Here is a 13,690-nt window from a genome sequence, read left to right as displayed (position 1 = left end):
CCAATGGAAGACGTTCTTTTAAACTTTTGCTCGTTTTTTTCTCTGGGTCCAAGTGATGAACCAAGATTTTACCCTGAATAACTCTAGTTGAGAGTCCAGGCCTCAGTTTTACAAAGCATTCTCTGACTTAAGTTCAGAATTTACTCAAAACTATAAACCTTATTTTAACTAAAATATAACCCTTTATCAAACTTTTGCTGTTTTAGTGTATCAAATACATATCAATAAGAAAATATGTGCAAAGTTTTGTATTTCTGGATCAAAGATATTTCTCATAAACAGTGATTGAAAGTTGAGTAAATTCGTAAGTCTGAAAATATTTTGTGTACTGGGAGCATGGTTCTTACAGCATCTCCCTGAATTCAAGATGTAAGAGGTCAAGAGGTCAAGTTGAAAGAGGTCAAGATTGATTGAAATCCTAGTGATGATTACCAAGTGTTGTCAACCAAATTTGAAATAAAATAACGACGTAAAAAAAAAAATATATATATTGTAGGGGACAATAAGTACATTGTAAACATACATGTATGATGTAATGACAAACAACATAAAATATATACAATATAGGAAGATGTAACAATGTATATACAATAGTACACGGAGGGGTATAACAGTGTGTATACCATACAAGGAAGGGTATAACAGTACCGGTACATACAGTACAATACATGGAGGGTATAAGTATAACAGTACCGGTACATACAGTACAATACATGAAGGATATAACACTCAGCAGTGTATATACAATACAGGCAGGGTATAATAGTGTGTATACAATATAGGGAGGGTATAACAGTGTGTATACAATACAGGGAGGGTATAGCAGGGTATATATACAATACAGGGAGGGTATAACAGGATATATACAATACAGGGGGGTATAACAGTGTGCGTACAATACAGAGAGGGTATAACAGTGTGTATACAATACAGGGAGGGGTATATATATATATATATATACAATACAGGGAGGGTATAACAGTGTGTATACAATACAGGAAGGGTATAACAGTGTGTATACAATACAGGGAGGGGTATATATATATATACATTATAGGGAGGGTATGTCATACTTCATAAGCATGCATGATAACTTCACACAAATGCACAGAAAGGAAAAACTTTTATGTAAACAAGCAATGAAAAACATCACAATTATTAGATTCTCATTATCATAATCACAACGAGATACTATATTGTGTACATTTCATCATGGCACACTTACATCACTAGACACAAACATGTATTTACTGGGAACATACAAATACTATACAAACATGTATTTACTGGGAACATACAAATACTATACAAACATGTATTCACTAGGAACATACAAACATGTATTCACTGAGAACATACAAATACTATACAAACATGTATTCACTGGGAACATATAAATTCTATACAAACATGTATTCACTAGGAACATACAAACATGTATTCACTGAGAACATGTAAATACTATACAAACATGTATTCACTGGGAACATACAAATTCTATACAAACATGTATTCACTAGGAACGTACAAACATGTATTCACTGAGAACATACAAATACTATACAAACATGTATTCACTGGGAACATATAAATTCTATACAAACATGTATTCACTAGGAACATACAAACATGTATTCACTGAGAACATATAAATTCTATACAAACATGTATTCACTGGGAACATACAAATTCTATACAAACATGTATTCACTAGGAACGTACAAACATGTATTCACTGAGAACATATAAATTCTATACAAACATGTATTCACTGGGAACATACAAATTCTATACAAACATGTATTCACTAGGAACGTACAAACATGTATTCACTGAGAACATATAAATTCTATACAAACATGTATTCACTAGGAACATACAAATTCTATACAAATAGAACTGACAACGTACAAATTCTATAGAGAAATAATTATAAAAGTAATTTAAGGAAATCATCATGCAAAGCGTGGATATTACTGGACATATGACATGGGACACCAAACTTAATTAACGTAGCAGATTTATATTTAATTTAAATAAAAGCTTTATTTCACCTGCTTTATTTACAGTATTTAAAATGTCCTCCTTTCTGATATTAGGCCCTAAACTTGAAGATAAGGGGCATACCATTCAGGAGTTGGCTCCAGGTATCACCAGCCAACTACTCAATTGAAGAGCTCCATCGGAGAACAATCTAAGTCACTTTTTCAACAAACCCCAGTTAATGGCACCGTCTGGTAGCAAATTGTTTAAGCTTTCTGAGGAACAATCAATTTCAGGTAACAATGATCGGAGTCACATCGAACCAAGGCTCTTCTAAAATGGTCGCCTGGACAAATACGCCCATCATACCCTTTATTTGACCTTAATTTGGCTAAAAAGAAGAAGTCAGTTGTTGTACTGGTAATTATGATTCGTATTAAACATCATTTTGAAGTTGTAATTAAACCCACTCGTTGTTCTGTTCACGTTAAGCATTCTCGTCCAAAAGACTGTTCTGCCTTTTACGTGAATAAGGCAAAAATGTGACTTAAATCGTTCTTCCCCTGGACTCTTCATTTATCTTTCAAATCATCGTAAAATTAATGAATTTAGATTTTTACCTTTTCAACTTCACCTGAATCATCTAACGTTCCATATTTTGTTTGTCTTAACGATATTTTATCCATTTTGTAACAGGTTAATTATTCAACATGTGAAAGACTTCACACCGACTTGAGTTTTAATTTCTGTTTTAATTGTGTGGTAACAGATGGTTTTTATAGATTTATAAACCCCTTTTTTTGAGAAATATATATAATAATTTGATAAACATATAAACCTAGAGTAACAGACTGTTTCAAATAAACTTTATTGATTTTAACATATACCGGTAGTATATTACAGAGGGTTGACAATAAAGACATAAACACATATGTGTGAAATAAACAAAATGATGTAATAAAAATCTCATGGATGTCAATTTTTCTCAACTGATCAGAAATCATTTAAATTAAAGGGACTATCAAGGTTTGAACAGAGTTTCAAAAATAAAAGTCTGAGTACTTATAAAATTTAAACGCCAAAATATAGAGGAATGGTGTATTTACCCCGTCTCAAAATTTTAGCTCAAAATACTGAGTCGTTTGGACGTGAACGTAAAAACTGCTTATCCGGACGCGTAACCCTTTTTAATCGATCCCCATTCCTTTTGAGGTTTATACAGTGAATGACCCATGGGCTAACTTGATAACGAAAGGTAAATTTCACCGAGACATTACTTCTACAAAATAAAAGTCTGACATAGGGGAACCATGCCGGAAATGCAGGGATCAAACACTCGACCTCCAGGCTAGCGAGCCAGCGTCTTACCCACTTAGCCACCGTGAACCCCAATGTGATTTGGAGATATATACATTGTATATATATATATATGACTTCAAAGTTGAACCGTTTGTGACTTCAAAGTTGAAACGTTTGTATCAATCTTAAAATCTACTTAATGGAGGGGGTGTACCCAGAAATGATTTTCAAATATTTCCCAGTTTCCCAATGAAACATGTGACTTCCTAGACAAGGACGCTATCAAGGGAAATAATTACATCTGGGTAAATCGACTAATGTAGCTACAAATAACATTATTAAGCGGTCGGTTCAAGGGAGGGGTAGGAGACACCCCCCCCCCTCCCCATCAGATGCCAACCACAGAATTCATGACTGGCAAAAGTGAATCAACTTCCGATCATGAACTTAGAGAATTCATACAATAAGAGAGCGCGAGAGAGAGAGAGAGAGAGGGGGGGGAGAGAGAGAGGGGAGAGAGAGAGAGAGGGAGAGAGAGAGAGAGAGGGGGAGAGAGAGAGAGAGAGAGAGAGAGGGCGAGAGAGAGAGATATGGGGTTTGACATCCACTCTATACAAACTAGTTCATTTATGGACCAACATATGGTTCAATTTTATTTCAATAATTCAGTTGCGCATAGGGGTCTTTAGCAATGGAAGGAATTTATACTGAATTCATACAATAATGTAAGATTAGGTGTGTATTACTATTAGTATAACACAGATCATCATTTATACTGAATTCATACTATAATATAAGATTATACTAGGGTATATTGTATAACACATAGAAATCATCATTTATACTGAATCCATACAGGGGTATATTAGTATAACAAATTTAAAATAAACACAAAATACATTCTTAAAGATAGGTGAAGAACTCGAAAGAAGAAATGAACAGAATTTTGTTCATTGTTAACAGAATTCATAAAACTTGCAACAGTAAGATAGGAATAGGTGGACATGCACATAAGTGTTATTTGTGTACATACAAAATTCACACACCTGGCAACCAAAAAATTCACACACCTAGCAACCAAAAGATTCACACACCTAGCAACCAAAAAATCCACACACCTGGCAACCAAAAGATTCACACACCTAGCAATCAAAAAATTCACCCACCTAGCAACGAAAAAAATTCACACGCCTAGCAATCAAAAAATTCACGCACCTGGCAACCCAAAAAATTCACACACCTGGCAACCAAAAAAAATTCACTCCCCTAGCAACCAAAATTCACACACCTAGCAACCAAAAAACATTCTTAAAGACAGTGCCATTGAATGGAACACAACAAAACTTTGATTATTTAACAAAAAAACAAAAAAAACAAAAAAAAATACTAAAAATAAAAAGATCACATCATACCTCTGTTCCATCCTTGGCAATTTTAGTTTTTGGATGACCATTTGTATTCCCCTCATCTGATAAAGAGAAAAATACGCAAAACATTTAAATGTCGCAAAAATAAATGAACACAATTCCATAATATCTTTCCCAAACAATTTTAAAGATTAAATGAATTTGAATGAGAAACAAGATGCGTATTAATGAACATGTGTTAGATTTTAATGATTTCATTAATTAATTAATTCATATGGAAACAAAAATACTGAATGATTCATGCTGATTCATTTATTTACAAATATTATGCAAATATGAATAACTTCTAAAATGATGAACACATGGGAATTCATGCCAATATATCATTTCAATTTTACAATAAAACTTTTAAAATTAATATTATGTTAATTAACATAAAGTTCTGATAAAATGTTCAGGTCACGAGTTCACAAAGCATTCTCAAACTTAAGTAAAGAATTTACTCGAAATTGTTTGCCTTATTTTAACAAAAATATAGCCCTTTATAAAATATTTTTTGTTTTAATGTACCAAATACATCAATAAGAAACTATGTGCAAATTTTTGTGTTTCTGGATCAAAGATATTTCTCATAAACAGTGATTGAAAGTTGAGTAAATTCTTAACTTAAATCTAAGAATGCTTTGTGAACTTGGGGCCAGGTATATATGAAATGAAATATTAATTGCTGTATTAATGAATCTTGCTATAAATAGATGCAACAATCATGCTAATAAATTTAGTACAACTAATTAAGGTCCTGTATATTTTCACTAATTTCTTTTTTTTAAACCCTTTAGGTACCAGATCCCTCACTTGGCAAACCTCAGCAGATTACAGTACCCTACACCTAGCCTCGGCTGTATGTCGATGTAGGGTACTGTAATTTGCCGAGGTTTGCTGAGTGCCAGATTCCCAGTGACTTTTGACTTCCATTGCCAAATATTACCAGTGGCCTCTCTCTGATGATGGACTCATTAGGAACAATCCTAACCGAGCTCATCGCACGACAATGGGAACCTAGCATTTGATTTGTTCAATTTGGAACGGTAAACAGGTCTTATCGTGTTGGCCGTATCTGAACCTAGCAGATCGTGGACTCAATAGGGACAATCTATGACCAAGCATAATCTTCAATAGGAGGCATATATGACCAAGCATAATGTTCAAATGCTTGGTTATAAATCCTATCGTAAGTGGGAACCTACCATTAATATCATTTTCTAAATCTAAAAAGAAACAGAGAAATCATATCCTTTGCCAAATGTGGGAGCTTTAAGGATTTATGACAATGTTGGGCAATTTTAACATCATTAACCAAAATACTGCAAACTGATGGGACGAGGTACTTAGTAAAAAGTTCTCCCAAATATGATTTCTGGAAACCATTTGCAATTTGGCACCTAAAGGGTTAAAAGAATAATTGATTAATTTAAAACTAAATTATCAAAAATTTGTTAGTTTTAAAAATAAAGTCTTTGTAAGCCATTTATATTTTTCTGACAATCTCAAATTTTCAACCGCTTAATCCACATTAAACCTAAATCAAAATATCAATCAATCGTGGATAATCTTCTGGCTTGCATTCAACCAGATTAAAGAGTAGAGACCACTATTGTGCAGAAGACGCTGAAAGTTGACAAATTGACAAATTTTCAATTCATATTATCTCTTTGTAAAATGTTCAATTCATTATTTCTTTCTAGATTTTCAATTCATCATTATGTCTTTATAACATTTTCAATTCATCTTATCTTTTTAGATTTTCAATTTATTATATCTTTCCAAATTTTCAATTCATTATAACATTTTCAATTCATTATATCCTTCTAGATTTTCAATTCATTATATCCTTCTAAATTTTTAATTCATTATATCTTTCTAAATTTTTAATTCATTATATACTATAGATTTTCAATTCATTATATCCTTTTAAATTTTCAATTCATTATATCCTTCTAAATTTTTAATTCATTATATAATTCTAAATTTTCAATTCATTATATCCTTCTAAATTTTCAATTCATGATATCTTTCTAAATTTTTAATTCATTATTTCTTTCTAGATTTTCAATTCATTATGTCTTTAAAACATTTTCAATTCATCATATCTCTCTAAGTTTTCGATTCATAATTAAACTGATATACCTTTGGAGATTCAGCTTTCATAATATTTTAGCCTGCAAGGGACTAAAAATCCTTCAAACGGCTTTCAGAGACTTTATATGTAAATATTGCTACAAAATGTATATATACATATGGTTACAATTGCTATAATACGCTTACAGAAACAAAGAAAATTCATTCAATAAACCAAGAATAAAATCATTTCGATAAAAACTACATGTATATAGTATTTATATGAAAAAAAAAAATAAGCAAAAACTGTTATTCATTATCAACTAATAGAATAAATTACATCATAAAATCATATTATATGAACAGGTAAGTAATAAAAATCTGGTTACGACTGTAAAACTGGGAAACTGTAAAATATACTGAAATCTATAAAATCTACGATTAATCAGAGAATTGTAACGTATTTCTATTTCTCGTTAAAAACCAAAGGCAATCAATCGTAGCCAGAGGTCAAAACACCAAGCCCTCTGGACAAATTTTGAAAATTTCATTGACAACGCCATGATAGAAGAATAAAGTAATAGGAGGAGCATAAGCACGACAAGAGCCCCAGTGACAGCAAGCAGACACACCACACAAATCCCAGAATAGGAATAGAGAGCATACCCAACCTCACGCACAACACCTGCCAGTGACGGCAAGCAGACACACCGCACAAATCCCAGAATAGGAATAGAGAGCATACCCAACCTCACGCACAACACCTGCCAATGACAGCAAGCAGACGTACGACACACGAAGTATCCCAGAATAGGAAGAGATACATGTAGCATACATCCGTAACCCAGAATAGGAAGAGATACATGTGGCATATTTCAACGTCACGACATCCAACACTGATGAAAAGAAAGAAATGGGATTTAACGTCCTACTTTTTTGCACCAACTGGGCTAATGAAGATGGGCCTTGTCAAGAGTTCTTTAACATGCCCGCCAACATGTAGACAGGACATTGGCTTTTCGTACATGTACCATCCAAATGACTAGACAGGTCCTCCATCTTGCATCACTGACATGGGGACACCACTCTGTCCTGCACCACTGACATGGGGACACTACTCCGCCCTGTACCACTGACAAGGGGAAACCAGATGGTTTATTACCAAGCTTATTTGAATTAAGGACACTTTCGATTGGCTGAAACCTTATTGGAGTCTAATCAAATATTCAAAAAGATTAAAGAGCTAGGAACTGTGCATGTTTGCCTTTCAATATATTATTTTTAGAGTATTTCAACCTAAACTGCTCTATTTTATAATTAGGAGCTGAAAACTTCCTGTTTCTAATTTAGATGGGTTTTTAGGGCATTTGAATCTAAACTTCCTGTTTCTAATTCAGACGAGGTTTTTAGTCCATTGAAGATGACTGAAGCATGCTTGAACCATTGGACAGTCACCTAGCTAAAACAGAGTGCATTTATTGACTATTCAATCACACTTTTTAACCAATCAGAATCAAGGAAATTTGAGATTTGTGTTATAATTAGATTCCAGCCTGCGTGCAAACAGATGGCTGGTGTTGTGATTCGCTGAAACCCGAATTCCGCTACTAATAGCTCTGTCTGATAATTACTTATCTTTCCGCAAACAATAACCCAAATGCTGTTGCAACTGATATTTATTAACAAATTCTAGTTCAATTGATCTCATTATCCAATACCGTTTATAAAACAAATACATGTACGAAACAAATTCTAGTTCAATTGATTTCATTATCCAATACCGTTAAAACAAATACATGTACGAAACAAATTCTAGTTCGATTGATCTCATTATCCAATACCGTTGAAACAAATATGATCTCCGATCTGTAGACAATCTCATTCTCATAACTGATTTATGATCCGAGGGTCTAACACAAACAAAATCAATTTTCGGCCGACACATGATACAATATTTATCAAATATTTCTGGTTTCTAATTAAGTAGTTCCAGAAACAATCGTGCCAGAATGTTTGATTTATCAGATGGTATGAGATATAATAAGGGTTCAGTAATTATACACAACTACACATACTTATTGAAAAACAGCTATTTATTTATTTGGGCGACATTTCGAAGATTATTCTCTCAACATTATTAAGTAGTTCTCTAGATGTAGGCTAAAAGGGGGGTAATTCTGGGTTTAGGCTACATTTAAAAGGGAGGTAATTCTGGGTTTAAGCTACAATTTAAAGGGAGATAATTCTGAAGCTAAAAGGGAAGTAATTTCGAGAAATTCAAGTCAAGAAAAACCTCATTTACAAAAGACTCTTAAAACGGAAAATTGTCAGCTTTTAAAATATATTGAAAATGACTTTCACAACAATTCTAAAACTATTAATAAAACAAAAAAAAACTCCCTTAACATAAACTCCCTGAACAAAAACGTCCATGCAATTACGTTACTGAAAAAAAAAAAAAAAGGTGAATATATCAAAAAACTGGACCTGTGACATCAATCTCCGTGACTAGTGTCTTCACTCCAATCAGAGTTACACCATTTTGATCCCCAGGAAATATGAGAGCTAGATTCAAGAAGCAAAGAAAAACTTCAATTCTTTTAATGAAATCTAGAAGCACTGTTAACTATTCATAACAAAACACAACACTCTATTATTTAATAACGACGTTTCGTAACACATACAGGTTGACTAGATGGATATTTATCATAACCTTGAAAACGTGACCTGTATGTGTTACGAAACATCGTTATCAAATAATAGAAAAGTAGTTATATCCAAATATACTGGTACCTTATTGTATTGTGTTGTGTTATGAAAAGAAAACCTTTTTCTACTGTTTAGTAATAATCTCTAAAAAGTAAATTCTCTAAGTTCTAGTTACTTACAGTAATTATTTGTAATATATTTTAATTTTAGTGTGTACTGTAGCCTATATATTATACTAGGACTATATATACAATCTGATCAAAATACACATCTATATTTCGTTTTTTTTATATTTTTGATGGCCTACACTACATGAAGATCTGACTTGCTGTTCTGGGAGGTCACGTCAGAGGTCATACGAGTGGCTTTTGATAAATCAACCAGCGTTGACGTTTCTAGTGGTTTACCCACAGTTCCGGCCATCGCACGCCAAGAACTCCCCAAAACAGACCATTACATTGGCTTATCCCTCACATTAACCAGAAATGCGGCTTATATATAACAACTCTTCCAGATACTAGTGCTGTGAAGACAAGTAAAACGAAACAAAATAGGATCTGTGTTTTAATCTGATTGACTATAACTATTGATATCCTGTAAAAATGTTAAAATATTTACACCATTATTGAACCTTAACAGTGACTCAGTGGCTTACAATGGAAATGAAATGAAATATGGTTTAACGTCCTACTGTTCTGCTTGGACTGGGTTAATGAAGTCGGGCATATGCCATACAGTGTACTATGAGGGGAATTTTGCCCAGGCAGCGGCACTATGGCATACTGTTATATTGAATTCAAATCTGGAACTGATAATGTTTTTGTTAGAACAGAATCTGAGTGAATATTCTTAAAGGACAATATTGGTGTCAGTCATTATAAAATATGTGATAGAACTTGTTAAATACATCCCAAATATAATTTTAACACAGAGATCATTGCTACGGGAGATGTGTAACAAGCATGTGAAGAAACGGGAAGTGACGCCAAACATGACAAACACGAGTAATCCCTCTATATATCTGACTGAAGTAACGAGCGATAACAGACACGCGATCGAATTTCATTTTACTGATAATTCAGTTGAAGATGAAAAGTTGTAACACATCTCCAGTAGCATATCTCTGTGTTAAAATTATTTTTGGAATGTATTTAACAAGTTCTATCACATATGTAATTATGACTGACACCAATATTGTCCTTTAAAAGTTAAGTGTTACATGTTTCATGTACCGTATGACATTCTGAATTCTGATTTGTTGGCTGAAAATTTACAATAATCTTTGATTTCTAACTACATATATTCAGCATTAAATAGGCCTATAATGGCTTGTTGTAAATACAGTGAAAAGCTAAGAATAATGTCTGATTTCTAACTAAATATCAATATAAATATTGTGACAAATATTAATTCTAATCTGAGAAAAGAGCAAGCTACATGTAAATTTTCTTTAATGCTAGCTATGAATGAATTAAAAGGCTGAAATATAATCCGATATCTCTAACTAAAAGGTTCGAGTTATATTTCATTAAACTAAAACTCTGTGTTATCAGAGATAAAAGTCTTTGAAGGAGAGGAGACAAGATTAAAGACATCCCGTTAAAAATTACCTCGGCTGGAAACACCAGAAAATGAAACATGACCCTTAGCTATGAATTAAAATAAAAATATTTCTATATCAAACATGGATGTATTTTTTTTCTGATACATATAAGTATGTAACTGTGATTTATCAACTATAAATGTATTGGTATTAATCAATAATCTATAAAAATCAATTGATTGATTAAATGAAACACCTTATAAATGAACTAATTAATAATATTTACTGTTTATTGGGAAAATGAATAAATAAAAATAACATAATGACCTAAGTATTAAATACAATTCAATGTTTATGCTGTGAAATATATATATAAAATAAATAAATTAGAATGTAAAAATTAAAAAAAAAATCAATTAATTAACTATAAAACAACTTAATGAATTAATTATTATATAAGATTTAAAGAGTGTACAGTGAAGTGTATCAATGTGTTTGTTTGCAAGCTAATTTGTATGTATTGGTAATAATAATAATAATAATCTTATAAAGCGCTATATTATGTCTATGTATTTCTAAGTGCTGTTCATCCACATTGTATATTATGTTTAATAACTCTATTAAAGACGGTGTCCCAATCTGATTCAAACACAGATCCTATTTCGTTTCGTTTTTATACTTCAAATTTTCGTTTGGTCTTTACTACACTAGGATCTAGAAGAGTTGTTATCATTGACGTGTTCTGAATGGTGTGAGGAATTAGCCAATGAAACGGTCTGTTATGACAAGCTTTAGGTGTGTTTTGCATGGAACTGTTGGTAATCCACTAGTAACATCAATGCTGATTGATTAATCAAATGTAAATGAAATGAAATGAAATGAAATGTGGTTTTATGGCACGTCAGCTCCAACAGGGCTATATTGCGCCAAACATAATAATGATTCTTTGAGACAAGCTAAATCATATCACAAAAATTTTATATGCATAAATAAAAACAATATCACAGTTTTATCAAATTTAAAAATAAAAACAATCTTTTATGCATATAAACAATAAATATTACATATATATATATATTATAAACAAATTAAAATTTATAATAAAAACCTGTCTCTTTTAAAAAGTTTAGCATTTCGCAATATAGCCCGGGCTGGGCAAATAAGTGATGTAGTGACTGGCAACGATAATACCGTGATCTTGTATTCTTGAGATGATTACACTCAATCAAAATGTGCTTCACTGTCAAGGGAACATGACAATGTTCACATTCTGGTTGAGGCTCTCGCTTTAAGATGAAAAAATGTGTTAAAAATGTATGGCCTATGCGAGAGCGACACAAAACAACCTCATCTCTCCTGTTGGTTCTATAGGAGCTTGGCCAGTCTCCTAAGAGAGGCTTAACGTGATGAAGTTTGTTTGTGCCTGCAAGATCCCAAGACTGTTGCCAACGGCCATAAATAAATGTATTTATAATGGATTTAAAATCCTTAAAAGGTATATAAAATTCAGATACGGGAAGATCTAAAGCAGACTTGGCAGCCGAGTCTGCTTGATCGTTCCCTTTGATATCCATATGACTGGGGAGCCAGCTTAATCAAATGTCTGACATCATAAGGCCAAAAGCCTCTTGTATGACCTCTGACGCGACCTATCGCTACAACTTGTCAGATCTTTATGTAGTGTAGGCCATCGAAAGTATAAAATCAACGAAACGAAATATAGATCTGTATTTCTATCTACATGTTTAAATAAGCTATGTAATCTCTTTGTATTGAAAAGATTGTTGCTAGTTCTATATGAAATACTGGTCACTCAGATCTAAATATTAAGGCCTACTCTAGATTACGTCGGGGTTACGGGAGGTAAACAGGGCCAGGATACGTGAGTGTTGGCCAGGATTGTGGGGTAGGGTTAGGGTAAGGTTAGGGTAAGGTTAGGGCTAGGGTTAGCGCTACATGTTGTGACCTTGACGAAAGCTGGAAGTAGCGCTAGTCCTGTTAACATCGCGTAAATCGGGAAGTGGCCTTAATATTTAGATCTAACCAGGAAACACTGTATTAGATTTCACTATACTTGTGTCAAGTATATGAGTTGCCAGGTAACACAACATACACCCACAACAAAGCCTGTCGTATGAGTAGTTTATAACGATTAGTGTCAAATTGTTAAAGATACATTATTGGAGATTAGATAAAGAGCTGGCAGTTAATTCTCACTATAATAGTTAAAAACTACATAATGTAAAGGCAATTTGATGAAAATTTCAGTCAAATTCATCCACTATGAACCAAGAATTAAATGATTGAATTTTCGGCCTTGCCTCGATCATCATTACTAAAGTCAATATGATAAAAAGAGATAGTCTTGATTATCTATTTCTTGATTTAATCATAAATGAGCATAGAGCAGCAGATCGGATTCTAATCCCATAAGTAATGCATAAAAGTATAAATCTCAAACATATCAGCTGATCTGTTTCATTGTGGAAGGGTTGTTCACATGAGTGACAAATTAAGAGGGAATAACTCTGACAGTTAATAAAGATAGGTTGCCAGGCAATGAAACATCTGCACACAGCAGCTAAGTCATCCGAGCAGTCAACAAGATTTGTCGCATATTTGTTCTATTGTTGGTAATGAAACATTTATAATAAACTAAAATCTCATTAAG

The 13,690-nt window shown here is 32.8% G+C and overlaps 1 protein-coding gene across 1 annotated transcript in view; it reads right to left on the bottom strand.

The window, feature by feature from the left end:
* The window catches only part of LOC130010785 (anoctamin-4-like), a 97,468-nt gene that overhangs the window by 49,032 nt on the left and 34,746 nt on the right, over window positions 1-13,690 (bottom strand). The window contains exons 5-7 of the mRNA XM_056098828.1: window positions 11,087-11,125; window positions 9,255-9,332; window positions 4,695-4,750 (exon numbers count right to left, since the gene is read on the bottom strand). Coding sequence (XP_055954803.1) covers window positions 4,695-4,750; window positions 9,255-9,332; window positions 11,087-11,125 — 173 coding nt within the window. The remainder of the gene's footprint in view (window positions 1-4,694; window positions 4,751-9,254; window positions 9,333-11,086; window positions 11,126-13,690) is intronic.

The sequence above is a fragment of the Patella vulgata genome, chromosome 2, assembly GCF_932274485.2.
Source record: "Patella vulgata chromosome 2, xgPatVulg1.2, whole genome shotgun sequence".
Classification (NCBI taxonomy): Eukaryota; Metazoa; Mollusca; class Gastropoda; family Patellidae; genus Patella; species Patella vulgata.
Note: the sequence above shows the minus strand (reverse complement) of the source record. Positions and strands in the feature narration are given on the sequence as shown.